Below are 17,378 nucleotides of genomic sequence, written 5' to 3' on the forward strand. Positions count from 1 at the left end.
AATGATGGTGTGGGGCCATTAAATCCTGATGAAGAGAGATCACTAATATGTAGATGCATGTGCACATGTGTGTGCGCATACACACACAATGAAGAGCCAACAGGCTGGTGTGTTCCTCCTGTGAGAGTGTGAGACAAGCCCCAGCCATTTGCTGGTACCAGGAGGTAATGGCACAGAACACTTCGCTAACCAACTCCAATTATCTCCACTAGGGCTCAAGGTGAGCCCCCCAACTGGCATGATTTACTCCCAGGTTGAAAGTGAAAACAGGATACTCTGCTCTCTTTTTCTCAGGCTGTGTGACTGAGCTCGGGGGAGTTGCCAAAGAAGGGAGTCCGAAACTAAGATTATGATTTATAATGTAAATCTAGATTTCACTTTTCTTTCATTTGTTATCTCCACAGAGATGAAACAGCAGTGGGCCGCAGATAAGGTAATGTGAAGGGAACTACACAGGAATGCCTCGCATATTTGCTTCTACAATTTAGATTAATACAAATCCTCTGTGCGGGTTTAAGAACAAACGAGGCAAAAAGTAGACGGAACACAAACGAAATTAAATGAAAAGAAAAAAAAAATCATACCACTATTTTTTTCTTCATGGGGGGGGGGGGGGGGGGGTCACATGTGAGTGGGTCATGAGAGGCTAAGGCTGATAAAATATTTGCCAGGCTGATAAATAATAGATGAGTGGAGCCAAATGGCTTACACGCTCCACAAAAGACCTAGGTGCTTAATATTCCATTCAATGGAGAATCACAGATACAGTCCCCAAGAACAAATACAGGATTAGGTGCTGGGTCCAGTCCTCAGGGACCGAGGCTCTGCCCGGTAATGAGGGGCTGCCTGACTCTTACACCATGTGTGTGTGTCGCCCCCCCCCCCCGCCCTTCCTCCTCTGAGAGCAGCTAACCGATTATACAGCGACAGCCTGCTTCAAAAAGCAGTCAAGGTCTTTGGTTCTGCCCTGAGAGCTTTTTAGTGTGCTGCGGCTCAGATACAAAGTGCCCACACTAACACGGTTTCTTCCAGACACATTCAGCGAGACCAAAGGAAGGACAGGGAGGAACGAGACAGACAAAAAGACAAAAGTTGGAGAGGAAAGACGAATGAGGAGAAACAACTGGAACTAAACAATTTAGAGAGGTAGAACTAAAATTAAGCTGAGCTCAAACAACCCTTTTAACAAGACGAGCCTTGCTGTTTGTTGTGTACATAATTTACACTAATGTTGCAGACCATGCACTTCTAAGAAAAGAAATTTGAATATCAGTTGGCTTACATAGTTGTTTAAACATCAAATGAATGTAACATAAATAAGTCAAAAGTTTTTCCTTAGCCTTTTTACTCTTGGACAGTTATTATCCAGTAGTCTGAATAACTTTTAAAGGCAAATTCTGAATTTTTCTCTATATTTGTGTAAGCGACACTTTTCTTTTTTTCCAACTCTTATTTTCTTCTTTTTGTTTATTGAAAACAGCATCTGTACATGTATCACACTAATATGCAGAACTAACAAAGGGGTTCATCAAACCTACAGCATCTCAGGCAGCCTAAGGGTTATCAAACTTCTTCTTTCATATTCAATTTCACAACCACCAGAATAGCAACAAAAACTTCTACAGCAGGACTTTTGCAGAGGATTAAAACAGCCAAAGCATCTCGCACAAGCCGGAGGTCTGAGTCTGGCAGAACGACTTAGTAATTACATGCAAACAGATATTCTCCTTTAATGCTCGACATTTAAAATATGTATCGTTTGTTTTAAAATAAGGGCAATTTTATTAGAACTGAAAAGACATTGTGTTTGGTGTACTTTTCAAAAGTAAATCTGGCTTGGGACAGCAAATCAAATCAAACTTTATTTATAAAATAGCGCTTCTCATGCATTTTGTGCAGCTCGAAGCGCTTTAACATTAAAAACACACAATATTACAGTAAAAACCCAACCCACCCTTCACCGTTCCCACTCCCCTCCGTTAAAACATATGACCCACCCACGGCCCCCCCATGTACAAATAATAATGGCTATGTAACTTTAAATAAATTAATAAATAAATAAGCAAACAAACAAGTAGCACACAGAAAACTGCCAACAAAACTCAGTTTATATAAAAACAAACTACATAACAATTTTTTTTTTCCATGAAAAACTTTGTAAACTGGCTCTAATTTTATTCATATTTTCTCAAAAACTAATTTGTAAAAAGCATATTTAGTTTTTTTTTTAAACATTTCTAAATCTTCTAAGATAATTCCATGTTTTTTAAAAATTTAGTTCCGTCTATTCCTGCAGGAAGGGTTAACCCTAACCCCACAGGAGAACAATGACCTTTTAAAAAAAAAAAGAAAAAAAAAAGAAATTCACACCTAATACAACAGAAAACCTCTAAATTTTCAACTTTAACTTTATAGTGTTGCCAGGAGACACGGTGTATAATTTAACACGTTTCATGTTATAATACCAATTACATTTCATAATCCACACGGACTGATAGAAGGGTTGAGGTAAAAATCTGAAGGGACACTGACAGGGTGATTTCATTGATTTTAGACAACAAACACTGACTGAATCCTGTTAACAGGACTTCCAGTTTTTACATGTTAAACCCAATGATGTTTCATGAGTGGTCGAACAGCTCAGTTTGTTAAGCGCAGGACTCGAACCTGGAAAACCAGGGGTTGAATCTCAGGGGGCAGAGATGAGCTTCATCCAGAGTGGGTCCTTGGTCAAGAGCCTTTGCACTACTGCCTAACAATTTAGCCACTAGGGGGGGACCAAGTCTGTGTCTCCCTGTGCTGGTCCACAGCCCGGATAAAATACAGGGTTGTGCCAGAAAGGGCATCTAAAGTAAAAATCTGCCAAACCATCGGTGCAAATTGGTGAAAAACTGATTTTGCTGTGGCGACCCTTGAAGGAATGTGCCGAAAGGTGAACAACAATCCATTCCCGATGAACTTTCGACCATGTTAGCCATGGTCATACTGAGCCACAATGGCACCACAAGTAAATGATTGGGACTTAAGGCAGCAGCCTCAGGAGTCTTTGCATCAACCAGCATGAAACTGGTTCCCATCCATGGCGGCTCATTCCAATCTGTTTACGATGAACAGCTCATATTGGAAAAAAGAGCTTTTCCATTCAGACAAAAAAGAAATAAATAAATAAAACTTTGCATCGACAACGAAAAATGTTAAATCCTAAAATCTCCATTGTCAGTGTTTTATAAGGAATTAAAATGGAAGTTGTGTCTAGCCAGTCTTTCATGGCTTATTATAACATTCAAAACAATCGTTTTTTTGCAAATATCTACAATCTACAATATGTACATCTACAATGATATGTGACCCTAACAAGTGTTCTTATTGAACACTTTTTGGCTTACAAGTTGACTTTTGTTCTCGACACATATTCTCCAAATTCTTCTTTCAGATGGATTCCCCCCCCCCCCAAAAGTTTTCATTTCTTTGTTTTCCTGCTCTCCTCCTGCTGTCCACTGCTACATCATCCTCATTTATCCTGTTACTTTAATGCTGTGTTGTCGTCGGTCTCCTCTCTTCCACATGCTGTCTAAGTCACCAATTACCCACGCTCTGCTGCTTTCTCTGTTGACAAACGTTGGTGTCAGGCCTGATTACATGCAGTTGTGCCACAAACAGGTAGGTGGCACCAGCAGAGGCCACGCAGGACAGTTCAGGTAACAACTAACACCTGGCCTCCTACGCAGCAAAACAACAATTCAGTCTCCGGCAGAAAGCATAAGGTACAAACACCTGTAGTTGCAGGCGGTACATGCAGCCTGATTCCCTGTAAAGAAAAAAACTCACAAACACCCTCTGTGTGAACACTCGCACATACACGGCTTCGGCAACACAACTGGCACCTCAAGAAACATGGCACGAGGAAGAGTTAAGTCTGCTGAGGACAAGCAGGAGGATGTGTTGAGGGAGGAGGGGGAGAAGGATGATGTCCTGATGTACTGCAGATGCCCAACAACAGAGAGATGCATTAAGAATCCCAGGAAGAGGGAGGCAAACTCAGAAAGAAAAAGTGGTGTAACTAGCGAGTGAGAGATTGATGGTTGGAAAATAACATGTCATAGAGAAAGAATAACTAAGATGGAGAGAAATGAGACAGGCAGAGAGAAGCAGAGGAAAGAGAGGAGAGGAACAACAGACGAAAAAGCTGGAAACAGAGAGACAGCTGGCACTCTAGGGCACGGTGGATGGATAGCTCCTTGTTAGCATAGGCCCTGACAGCCTGATGAGAGGGCTGCTGTCAGCCAGCGCTGGGGCCAGACTGTGAGAGCTTGGGCTATAGGCTGGGCTGAGGCTGGTCTTAAAAGCTGGGGGGCCTCGGCAGATAAAAGACACAGGGGGTGGCGAGGGTCCTCCCAACTGACTAGTTAGAAGAAGGGCCGATACAACCCCATTATACGGGCCTATGACAAGGCTGCACGCTTGAGTGGCTCCCGCCCCCGCACCACCGCAAAGCAGCTTTTTAAGAAACAGTGGTATCGTTCACTTCGGTCACAAAACAGCCATAAGTCAACCGACGCATTGTTGTGAGGTCATGATTTATTTCTTTGCTTTCGACCGCTTGTGAGAGGCAGCCACCGTGCTGGCTTCACTGGAGCCTCCATCGCAGGTGCCGCTCAGTGCAGACAGACTACATAAATTTGCACACGCAGGGAAGGCAAAAAATAGCTGTGTGATACTAACAAGACCGAGAATTACAGAAATACTACCTGTCCATCCAGAAACTGCTCACACCCACTTTTGCAAACACTCATGCAAACTTTGACATCAATTACACAACTTTAATTCTTTAAGGTGTTTGATCACATGACAGTGGTGTGGCTAATGAGTCCGTATTTATACGCAAGAATTATGGCAGCCATTTTCACTCGAACTTAAGAGGTCAATCTGCCTCAACAGCAAAAATAACACATCAGAGGAGCTGTAATAACACTGGGTCTGCAAGTAATCCCTGTGGGGATGTGAAAATACCTTTGTACTCCAGTGCCTGGCATATATCGCACAGGAACCAAAACAAAACAGGTCTCCATGAGGAAGATAGATGGATAGATGACTGACTGAAGAATTGCACAGGATAAAAGGCTCACAAAGGTAAAGGTCTGGAAGAGAGGCTCCTAAAATATCCTGTCGGCATATATTTGTTGTAAAAACAAGGCACGATTTGTCTTGGCGCGCCAGAAAACTGTAAATCACAGTCAAAAATCACCTCCATCCACCTCTACCAGCTAAAAAGAAAAACACCCTGACCTCAGAGTCTGATCATTTACATCATGTACTGTTTATGTCACAGGATGCTGTGAAAACCCTCAGAGCTGCCCGTCTGAGGAGCTGAGGGGAGACAGGTGCAATTCTCAGAGGGATGAGTAATCTTTTCAGCTCCTCCTGATTATAGCTCCTGTGGGAGACCTTGGGAACTGCTCCCTCCTGCAGCCAACACCACAACAACCCCCTGGCTGTTAAGTGTTCAGCAAACTTGTTGATAGGACGGCAGGAGCAGCTACACCGCAGATACAGAAAGAACTTGGATGACATCACTTCCCTCTCCCATCTCATCTGTCATAAACATTCAGCTCTGCCTCATCCGCCGCAAAGATAACGGAAAAGGAGATGGAATGAGGAGCAGAGGGAGGTAAAGGGGGAGAAAGACACACAAAGATTTCCTCCTTCATATGAGCAGACAGGAAAAAGCGGATTTGAATCAGTTGGGACAGCTTGGGCATGTTATAAGTGATAATTGAGAGCATTTTGGACATCAATACATTGCAGTTACATAAACACAGAGCTATGTGATACATCTATAAATTGAATTTCACAGATTGTTAAAACCCATCACACTGAAGGAACTATCAACTACAAATTATCTATTTGTAAGAAATGCATACTTTTTATGCTGAGCATGGACCCACTCCAACTAACATTGTGTTTTTAGTGTTTTTAACATGTTCTTGGGGCTTTTTTTCTCACTATGGAGGGCATTTATAAAGAAAGTTCCAATTAAAAATGCATTTCTGAGTATTTCTTTGTTTAAATCGTTGTAAATTAGGACCAGATGAATAAAGGCCATTGGCAAAAGCTTGTAGCAGTGGCGGAGATGTGACAATCGGTGAGCCACAAGCTCCCTGCGCCGCTCCATTCAGATGCATCCATTTGCAGACAAATAGATCCATGGACATCTTTGTTAGCGGGGGAAAGTGTAAACACATGGATGGCTGGGAAATGGGGGCCTGCTTACTCCACACTTTCAATTCCACTCACAACTTGAAGACGAATTTCTGATCAACTACTGCCGTTCTGCAGAAACTATGTTCTAAAATATGACTCAGCTTTTTAAAATTTTGGCTAAAGACTGCATAATCATAACTAAAACACCACTTGAAACCCTTTAAAATAGATCAAAAGAAGTGAGACTACAGGAAAAGCTTTATGTAGAAAATCTTTTCTACATCACTCTGATAAAAATGAGAATTACCAGAACATGAGAAAAGACTAGGTTAAAAAATGTTATCACAAAAATCTATTATGTATTCTAAAATTAAAAGGGTTATAAAAATTAGACCAAAATAATAATTGGTATTTTCTTGTAGCACTAAAGCCAAAGTCCCTGAACTTTCTCCAGGACACAGACTAGCATGATTTATTTGTTGACAGTGAATCAGCATCTGCCTCACACTCCACACCTTTTTTGAGGTTTTACAGAGAAAAATACTTTGACACAGAAGTTACAGCAGTTTTAAAAAGGTGGTAAAAAGGTCATTTCGCAATATCAAGTCGGGGGGGATTAAGAGTTGTTACACTTTTTTATATCGTTAAGATTAATATCAACAAACAGAAAACAATTTTAAAAAGATGTAAGGATAAAATAAAAAGTCGGGAATACTAATTGCCTTTGACGAGCGTGATTTGGAGTCAGAATTAAAACAAAGATTTTTAGCTGTGTGCTGGCAGATCTACTGCAGAAAGCGTCTGCAGCTGGGAGGAGGACTTGAAGGAAATGGACTCACAGTGCTGAGCTTGCTTGAGGTAATGATGATGCGCCGCTCATGGAGCATGCTGGCATAGAGTTGGAGCATGTTGTTGATGTCCACAGCCACAAAGTACTCTGTCAGATTCCTCTGCAGACAGACAGGAACAGAGATATTCAGGTATATAACAAACTGTCCAAGCACAGCTTGCTTACAGCAAAATGTCAATGATACAGACAGTATGAGTGCCAGAGTGTTCCAAAGAGAGACACAGAGTTCTGGTTCAAGTAGACTTCTATTTCTACAGAAACCATCATACTTTTTTTTTAAGGGAAAAAAAGCAATCGACGTATTATTTCATTTCATTAATCAGACAGTGTCATCTATAAAGCAAATTTGATTTCTAAGATTAATAAATGTCATTTACTTCACTCACATTTAGCTACAGAATTCAACAAAGAACGAGCGCTTAGTTTAAATCCTCTAAGCTAATCATTGAACTTCAACATTAAAAGCAGCAGCACTGCAGGAGATAAACCAGAAACAAGAGGATGATGTAATAATTTCAAACGGTGACATGTGTGGAAGATTAAAAACGATTAGAGGCACAGTTGTACACTCTATAAGGGAGGGATCATTCTTTATCTTCCTCAGTCTCCAATTCTTTGCCTTTCCATGAACACTTACACTCTCAGGGATAGTTGGCAGTCCATTGATATCCGGGGCGATGAAGTAGGAGTGCTGCAACAATACAAACATGGAGGAGAAAGAAGAGGGAAGGTCACAAGTGAGGCATAGCACTCACACAGAAGAGTATGAGGGAAAGAGGGGGAGAAAGAGGCTGTTCACTTTGTTCTATGATTTATGGCTCATCTTCAGCTCTGTCTATATGAATTGCTGAGCTGGTGTCTGAACTGTGGCAATGCTTTTATCAGGCCTGCAGAATAGAGAAAGCTCAATAGCAGTTCAGCTCCCCGTAGACACACACTGGGGTGATGTCTCCGGTGAAAAACTGAGTCTTTATTTAAGCATTAAAAAGATTTGCGGAGTACCAGCACACAGACTAAAGTATGCGTGCACGTGTGCGCATCCACTCAGATCGGCGCTCACACACAAGTTGTTTAGAGGATCATAGAGCTGCCTGTCTCACTTTGGGAAAGCAGGGCAGGTTCAGTGTTCAGATCAAAGGGGCCTGAGAGAGGTGCTGTTTGGAGGTAGACAAACCACCATGAGGAACAAACTATTGTGTCTGCAACACACAAATGCACACCACATCCTTGGAACCCCTGCATTTGCTTAGTTGTTCACTTAACCAAATGTTGCGGTTTGCAGTTTAAATGTATTGAGAAGACAAAAGAAAGGTTCACATGAACACAAATTTTGCAAAAACTTCAGAACTCAGATTAGGACAAAAAGCCAAAATCATCTAGCAAAATGTTAGTGTAGCACACCATTTGTGTTTCCTTTAAAGTCCCACTCCAATCAACTTTGATCTATTTCAAAAACTTATTTTAATTATGACAAAGCCATTTTTAGCTAAATTCTGTGTCGTTTTCCAGGACATAGATTCTGCAGAACGGCAGGAATTTATCAGAAATTCACCTTTAAGTAGTGGACGGGACTGGTGGCACAGAGTGAGCCTGACCCTTTTCCCCATTATCCCTGTGTTTACACTCTCTCCCTCTAGCTTACAGCCCCTCACACCCCTGACCTAACATTACCGGTGCAACTAAAATGCGAGCAACAGTTTTGAAAACAAATACGTTCATGGATCTAGTCATCTACAAGTGGATGGATCAGAATGGAGTCTGCCAACTGTAGCTTCTACATCACTGCTTCAAATTGTACTTTTTCATCTGCTCCTGATTTACAATAATTTAAATAAAGAAATACTCAGAAACACAAATTTAAAATTAATTTTCTTTATATACACGTGGTCCATCATGAGAGAAATGCTACAAAAATATATTTTAAAAAAAATCCACCAAACACACAATTTTCATTGAAGTGGGTCTTTAACACCATCTGTATTTCCTTTAAATGCTATGAATTGATTTATTAATTATTTATTGAGTTGCAGGCGACACAAACGTCACTAGATAGTTAGAGAGTTATGAGAGTTGAGCACCATTTGAAACCTACAGCTAATAAGAAAACAGCATGCACATGTGAATTCAAGCAACCCTCATGGGACTGCACAGATACAACTGTGCTGTTGAAGTCAAAACCTTTTTATCTCCTAAATAAATAAACCTCTGGGTTTTAAAAATGTTTATCACTTGGAAAAGGATTTTAAATGACTAGAACTTCATACTCAGGCTAAAAGTTTATTCACATAATCCTAAAATATCACTTTTGAGGATCTGGAATTCAGTTCAATAATAATGAAAAAGCAATAAAAGACAGACATGTTTGTCTCCTTTGTGATAATGAAACATTTAGATTACAGTAAAACAAACGTAATTTGGGTTGAGTTCATGTTGGGTGATAAATAAAAAAAACTGTTACGTTGATTAAACATTTTGCTTTATTCCCAAAGGGTAAAGGGGGTGTCATGGTTTAAGACAAAGCATTGGTAGGATTTTTTTGGGGGGAAAACTTATTAACATGCTCTAACATCCAGTGCCTTGGGTAGTTTTTTTTTTTTTACTAAAACATAGACAACATTTTGATGCTTGAACCTCTTCTTGGCCTTCTGTAAGGTCAGTTTTCTTTAAATTATGCTAAGTGAATCCTTGCATACTTTTCTTCGGTGGCCCTGAAGTGCAAATCACATCAATAAATCACTCAGCACAAAAACGTATTAAAGATCATAATGCCATTTAAGAAGCAAAACAAATAATTAAAAAAAAAACATTACATTTTAGAAATCAAAACAAAATTCCAGAAACCAAAATATTTTTAAAAATCTGGAGAGAAAAAAAAAAGAGTTTTTTTTAGAAATCAAATAAAAAGTTAAAGGAAACAAAGTACGAAACTGGAAACGGTAGTTTTATGGAACATCGCTGATTGAATGATGACGTTTGTTCTTCTATTCAAGCAGAAGTTCTTTGGCACAACAAATCTTCCAACAGAACATGTTCTGACCACAGCCACTGCAAAAGTACAGTGACTGCTCTATCAGTTCTTTACCACCGTTTGGGTAAAACATCCTTCTGCTTTCCCTCTTCATGATAATTCAAACGCCATCATCCAATCAGGGATGCCCCGTAGTTCCTACCTTTTCCGGTTTATCATTTTGTTTAATTTTGAAACATTTTATATTGATTTCTAGAAATTACCTTTTTTTTTTTTTTTTACGTTTTTGGTGTCTTTTGTTTTGATTTTTAAAATGTAATGCTTTTTTATTGTTTTGCTTTTGGTTGTGATCAATGTTTCAGGGCCATCGTACCCTGCACACCATGAGGGTAAAAAACGATAGCTAATAAATTCAAGTATGAACACTACGAGGTAAAAGTATTCAAATGTTCCATTTAAACTCAATAGTATCATTTTGTTTTACTTCAATTTTCCGATCAAACCTAGGTGCTATTACTGGAAATTCATCTGATATTTAAGCCTTCTAAGGCAACACTGTTTGCTAAAAAGAAAGCCAAACACAGGTGACAAAAACAAAGGCTTGCTATAGAATAATTTATCTAACAAGTGTAGTTTTGGATAAATAAACTGTACTAAAAGATCAGGGATTTGGGCAATACCTCTGAGAATCAGGACAACCATTCAAACCAACACAAAGCAGCTGCCGAATAGCGCATGCTTTGTTCTGCTGTTTTCATGTGCTATGTGAGCTAAATAATGTTCCCCAGTTGGTCTACAAACTCCTATCATTGTGATAATCACAAACCATGCTTCTCGAGACAACTTGGGCTTTCATTGGCTGTTTGCTTGCTTATCTGAATTTTTTTTTTTCTTGTTCTTTCGAAGACTTGTTTATACAAAAACACCAAAAGTGGGTTAACTGGAAAAGCTTCAAGGAGATTTTTTGAGCACAATTGCCTTTGCTTTAAACATAAAGAGAAAGGAAGAAAAAAAAAAACTTTTGATATTCAAAGAGAGAATATAGCAGAGTGGAAGGGCATTAATCATTTACAAAGTTTGATTGTTTTCCAGAGGAGAAGAAACATACACCAAGGCCCAGGATAGTTTGTTTGTGTTATATTTAAGAAGATGGTGAAGATTATTTGGCCAAATTGGAAATCTGCGTCTCCCATGCGATTAGTAGAGAAGCGGCTTCATTTTTCACAGTAGCCTCATTCCCTCCACCCGTCTCTGCCGTTCACTCATTCCCCTCCACTCACCGGCTCCTTGCTTGGCTGATCTCTCAGTACTTGCCCAGTGGCAATATACAACTGCTCATTCTTGCACAATAAGACAGGGAGAAAGAGCAAAACAGGGTTCACACATGAAAGGGGACAATGATCCTTCTTCTTGGCAGCCATGGTAAAGGGAAAAAAAACACTTTAACGGAATAATTCGGCTTCATCAATTAAATATCAAACTAGTGGCTTCTCTGGATACAAGATGAAGCGATCACCTCTGTTCTCTGGGGCTGCTTTTTTCAATAAAGTGTTGAGATTAAGATGAAAACTTTATTCACACACAGTACACAACAGATGTAAAAACTGGCACAAGGAAAAATAAATCACAAGGAATTAACCTTGCAGACCTTTACAACGCATTTATTGATTTTACTGTTTTCTACTCATCCCCCCCCCCCCCCCCCTCTAAATTCATTCCTGTAATTAGATGGGAATTCTTCTGAGACAGTTGCTGCAAAGACGACCAACAGCTAATTGTTCAAAAGAAAAGAGTGATGATCCTCCATGATGAAGGCCAACACTGAAATACTGTTGAACTGCATACAGTGTGGAGTCTTAGTGGGTTAAAAACTGATTATGAGCTTAGCAGACTTCCTGAAAACCTTTACTCTCAGCTTAAACAGGCCAGGCTTATGGAGGCAATTGTTTAATGTCGGAGTTGGAAGCGTTCAGGGGGGATTGTGTCAGAGTTAACTCAAACGCAAGCTCGCTCTGAGGGACCGGGGCTCGTTAGGCCATTTCGGCTTTTGATAAGCAGGAGACACGACGAGCTGTGAGGGGACCCTTCAAGTTCTAGCGTGACCAGTTGAGTTTATCGCATAAAAAACCTGTTAGCACCACTCCTTGTTTCCAAACACAGTACGAGTCCTGAGCCACGTGAGTCCTTTTGTTCCCACCTGGTGTATCTTAACCCCCTCCTGATCTGCACTCGGCATCTCCACTGCCATTGCCTCATTTATTCTCTCCTCCTCTGCACTTTGTCGGCGTCTTCCTCTTTCTGCCTGTCTGCTCAGTTTCCCTTCATTTTAATGCCATCTTCGTCTCGTCTCATTTTCCTTGTGTCAACTTCATTTGAGTTCTCATTATACTTCCCCTTTTTGTCTCCGCTCTTTCTATTATACATTATCTCTTCGGTGTCTCTCATCTTACTTTTAACTACTTCAGCCAACAGTTACCACCTACTCTGATGCAACACTCTGCTGCAGTACCTGTCCCCCTTTCCACTTTTTAATCTCCATTTTAGCTGTCGTGTGTCTTCCATGGAGTAAAATCAGACGTGTACCTACCACACTCAGGTTGACGGGCGTGAAAGGCTTTGGCACAGGCAGCTCATACAGAGAATTCAGCATGTCATTCAAGTCATTTTCCTAAGGGACAAAAACAAACAAAAAGAGGGGGAGAAGAAAAGCACAAGTTAAGATTTTTTACTTGTTTTTGCTGATGGCACAAGTAATACGTCAATCTCAAGCACTGTGTGGGGACGGGCGCTGCAGCAGACCAGAGGGCAATCCTGCAGCGAGGCCTGGAGGGCTCCACAACATCCGACTGACATATGTTTAACGAGAAATGGAGAGGTTAAGAGATGGCTGAGTGTAGCGCTGCAGACGCTTATTATCCAACAGCGCTGATTTACGGCCGGGAGCGGGCTGTCTTTAATTAACAGGGGGTCCCCCCACTCCAAAGACAGGGGTCTTCAGAAGCCGTCGGAAAGCTAGTTCCACCACAAAACAGGCCTTCAGATAATTCTCCCAGTGTTTATGAGATCTTTGACATGTCTGCTGTTTACATCGCCGGTTGCATGGCTAAAAAACTGGAAAACAGTGATGTGACGACAATGTGTTCCAACAACTGGAAACATGGAAGTTCGATGCTTCTGTCCTTTCCAACTGTCCTCTCAAGGAAGTTTGTTTTTGTTCTGGCCAAAAGCCGATGCTTCTGCAAGGAAGTAAATGCGTGTGCGCCAGCTTCAGGGAAATGGAGGCAATGGGCGGCAATACACAGTTAAGGGGAGGAAGGCTAAGAGGGAGGGGTGTTAGGGTGTGTGCAATCGAACAGCCTCCTGTCATGAGAGGCTCAATGCTCACACGCATGGTCAGCAACACGGCCTGGGGAAACAGTTCATTTACCCTTCTCCTTAAACCCTCATCGCTCTTCTGTCTTTCCTCGTCTGTCAACATCTCCCTCTCGCCTGGAACGGACAGTGGGGTAAATAGAAACCAAATCATGCACACAAACATTTCAGTTACCCAGAATGTGGAGCAGCCTCTCTTCTCCCGACTCACAAACTCCTCCATTTGTCTTTTTCCTTTTTAATCCCTCATCGGATTATTCCACTGACTTCCTCTCTGTGTTGCAGAACTGCGTGCATGTGTGCTGATTGTTTATGTAATAGGACCGTCTATTTTAGTCCGACACTTTGTCCTGATCACTGTTCCCCGAGGATGCTGGGAGAAGCAGGGACTACATGACAATTGAAAAGTGGTCCCAGAGCTCTCTGCATCTCTCCCTGGCTCTGTCTGCTTCCCCTCCTTCTTCCCTTCCCTTCAATCTAAACAGTGGAACATCACCTACACCCTATGCACTAGACGCTGCACATCTCCCCAGTTTGTTGCATATTTTACAGTTCCCCTCCCTTTGCTAGTACAATGCAGGGAATAGTCAGGGGAGAACAAGCATTTGTGTGCATGCTGTGTATAGAGTGTGGGTTTTCTCTTAACGATTTGTTTTCCACTAAATCATCAGGAATAACTTCCAGTGTCAGATCAGCATTTGGTCTGTGAAATGTCAACATTGTTGCAGCTAACAAGAGGAACCAAGTCGAGCCCAAGACGCTGAACAAAACTCGCACAAAAAAGGCAACAAGCAGAACACAGTGGAAGGAAATATCCCACCACAAAACAGACGCAAAGAAAATAAACGGGCTGGGGTTTGGCTTTTTTTTTTTTCTCTCTCTCTTTCGAGGTACAGAAAAGACACTCATCTCTAGACACATGCAATGGTAAAATAAGATGCATTCAATTACCTGGTGTTTCGTTAAATAGTCTGCCAGGGTATTTAGCAGCTTGTAGTAGATTTCAAACCACGGTAGATAACTGCAAGAGTCAGAGAAGATGTATTCATTGGTTATACATGGAGAAGCTTTCATTCATTTCATCATCATCCATAATAAACTGGCTGTACTGAATCAAAGCAGATGAGTGTGTTATTTATTTAAAATACAAGTGTGAAGGGATTTGGTCTCCAGAAAATGTGATTGTGTGTTAGCATCTCTGCCGCCAAACATCTATAAATAATTTCACCTCTTTCTTAAAGATCAAATACATAAAGGGCATCGATGATGGTTTGTGTTCCGCACTACACCTTTTCCAAAGCTCAGAGTCATTGTATAATGACTCTGCTATCTTGTCCTTATTCTGACCCTCTTTCATTCTCATGTTTGTGTCCTTCAAGCCCAAAATAAATGATGGTAGAAGAAAATAAAAGATTTTAGATTCATTAAACAAAAGAAAATAACATTGCTTTTATGTGATGCTAAGGTCTAATATGGTTTTACAAGCATGCTGCTCCCAGATGCACAGATTAAACACACACAAAAAAAGCAGCTCAAACTCTTTCTTCTGCCCCTCTCTCTGCTGCTTTGCATGGCCTTCACATATTTTTAAGAAATCCTTGCCTCGTGTAATTAAAGTAAAATAAATAAATTCATTAAGAAGCTTAGCAATAATTTATACCGTAGCGTTTCTGTTAAAGCTAATCAGTGAATACACCCACCATAAGCTAAAAGCATCTGCAGCATGGCTTTCTTTACAAAGTTGACATTTTCTTGGCCAAGACGGCTCGCTTTGGAGGTGGAAGATGGCCAACATTTTCTTTGGCATTAAAGCTGGAAGGCCTCAGTTCATGTAATGTTATGCAATCAAATAATAAAAACATGGTATCCTATCATCCTATTGAATTTTTATTTAGTTTGGGGTTTTAACATGCAGTTTTGAACAGTGTATGTGTAATGATTCTGCATGTCTTAGCAGAGAGATTAAATAAACAAGAGACCCCCATTAATGCTTCATTAACTCGCCTTGATGTAAGGGATTAAAATTTACATTACTGTCCAAATGAGACAGTCAATCAAAAGTGGTTTTTTTTCTCACTGATAATAAAATTCTCTTGTGCTTCTTCGTGTCAGTAAGGAGAATGAAGTAAATCAAAAGGACAACCTTTCTACCAAAAATCATGGGGAAACACTAATTATTTTTTATCTACTTCACATTAAATTTAAGAGTAAAGTTTTGAGTCCGAGAGCTCGTACTCCTGCCCGGACAGTTGGCTTGAGACAGAGGTGTTCCAAGAACATGGGTCACTGGCTGCTCTGCAGACTGGAATTAACAGACAACAGGAAAAACAATGAAGGGAACCTAATGCAAATTTTCATATCACTAAATCCGCAAGGGGCCAATGACAGACCGGGCTCCCAGAAAAGTGCAGCCATGCGCGCCAATCAGAGGAGCTGAGTGACCATTAGTCTGAAACAATCAGGCTCTTAACATGCCAATATTTTGACATCTGCATGAAGACTTACCACAATCAGGTCACACTTGCAGGAGAGGCTAAATCAAACACGCTTATGTTAATTTCCACGCTGACCGGATCTCAACCTGAAGACCTATTTCTGCTACGTCAAACAAAATACCACATCTGCATATAAGGTCAGTTTACGTTTGAGCTTTATGCTGATAATCACGGGTACAAAAAACCCAAAACACTTATTATCTGCCTCCTCTATGCCTTGTGTTTAAAGGAAAAGACTTCTGGACTTTAATCCTTCATTTTCCACCGTTAAGGGGATGTATATAAGGCTTTTGCTGTCAAAGCAGCCGTCAAGCCTTACAGATCCCACAGTCATTTACGTTCCTCCAGTGAGGTGCTGTAAATCCTGTTTTAGAGGAAAACCCATGATAACTGGCTAAAGCCAGACAACTGTAAGTAACATCCACTGCTCTTTGTCTTTTTCTAATGCAATCCCATGAACTAACCCTAGGTTTTGTACTTCCTCTCCCCACTCCTGCTCTGATCTCTGTTCATGCAAAACTAAAGTTTGGAAAGCTTAGTTAGATACTCCTACTCGTCACAGTTCATTGCTCAGATCTGTTTGTGCTTCGCAAATCCTCCGATACAAGAGAACGGCATCTATCACTGGTGTGCTCAGTGCGTGGGGGCCCCGCAGTCTCTCCAACCATTTTAAACACACGTCTTCTCAAAGTGCCTAGCACTCAAAGAATCAAGCAGCTAATCTGCGATCCACTCACAGCCCAATGCGCTCCCCATCTCTGCCGCAGACCACCTAAAAGTCGAGCCCATCCAACCGGACCAGTACTGTCATGGCCGGATTTCTACATTTCGGTTTTACAAGCACTGTAAATAACCACAGTAAAATAAAACTTGAGCGTTTTCAGAAAACTAAAGACTGAAAGTTTATGTTGTAGCTCTCTTAAGCTGCCACAAACTATGGAAGTCTAGGCACTTTTATTGATGCTCCTCCAATGAGTCTTAAATCTTTCTTAATGTATAGGCATTTGTAATCGTAAGTCAGTGTACACTTTGTGGAAAATTGCGTGACACATTTACTTTCTCAGGTCTGGGGTTAAGTACAGGGAAGGAAGTGTCTTCGAACACCTGAAGAAGTGGCCACGAGCAGCAGCATAATTCCTGAAATTGTCAGCTGGAGCCCCAAATGGAATTTTGTTTTCTTTTTAGCTACAAATAATTAGAAAAGGTCCAAACACAAAAAAATATGTTTTTTTTTTTAAAGAAAATTATGAATTGATGTGGGAAGGGGGAGAAAAAGTAGTTTTTTTTTTGTATTTATTTATTTTTTATTTTAATTATTTTTTGGTGTGTGTGCCTGGAAGAGAGAGGCCTTTTCCTCATGACCACGACATAAGCAATGAGACCACAAAGACCTGTCCACATAAAGCTGTCCTACTCATTAAGGCACTTCCTCCTGTGAGCAGAGGTGACAATTTTATGATCCAAGCACTTCAGCAATCACAGACGCAAACTG

At 40.8% G+C, this 17,378-nt stretch overlaps 1 protein-coding gene across 2 annotated transcripts in view; it reads right to left on the reverse strand.

Annotated features, from left to right (window-relative positions):
- dennd1b (DENN domain containing 1B) overlaps positions 1-17,378 on the reverse strand; it is a 106,020-nt gene that overhangs the window by 40,204 nt on the left and 48,438 nt on the right. The window contains exons 6-10 of one of the 2 annotated variants that reach the window (XM_011474042.3): positions 14,343-14,412; positions 12,607-12,687; positions 11,300-11,359; positions 7,689-7,742; positions 7,041-7,151 (exon numbers count right to left, since the gene is read on the reverse strand). In XM_011474042.3, the coding sequence (XP_011472344.1) occupies positions 7,041-7,151; positions 7,689-7,742; positions 11,300-11,359; positions 12,607-12,687; positions 14,343-14,412 (376 nt within the window). The remainder of the gene's footprint in view (positions 1-7,040; positions 7,152-7,688; positions 7,743-11,299; positions 11,360-12,606; positions 12,688-14,342; positions 14,413-17,378) is intronic. The other variant, XM_011474043.3, reaches the window with a different exon arrangement.

Source organism: Oryzias latipes, chromosome 4 (genome assembly GCF_002234675.1).
Source record: "Oryzias latipes chromosome 4, ASM223467v1".
Lineage (NCBI taxonomy): Eukaryota > Metazoa > Chordata > Actinopteri > Beloniformes > Adrianichthyidae > Oryzias > Oryzias latipes.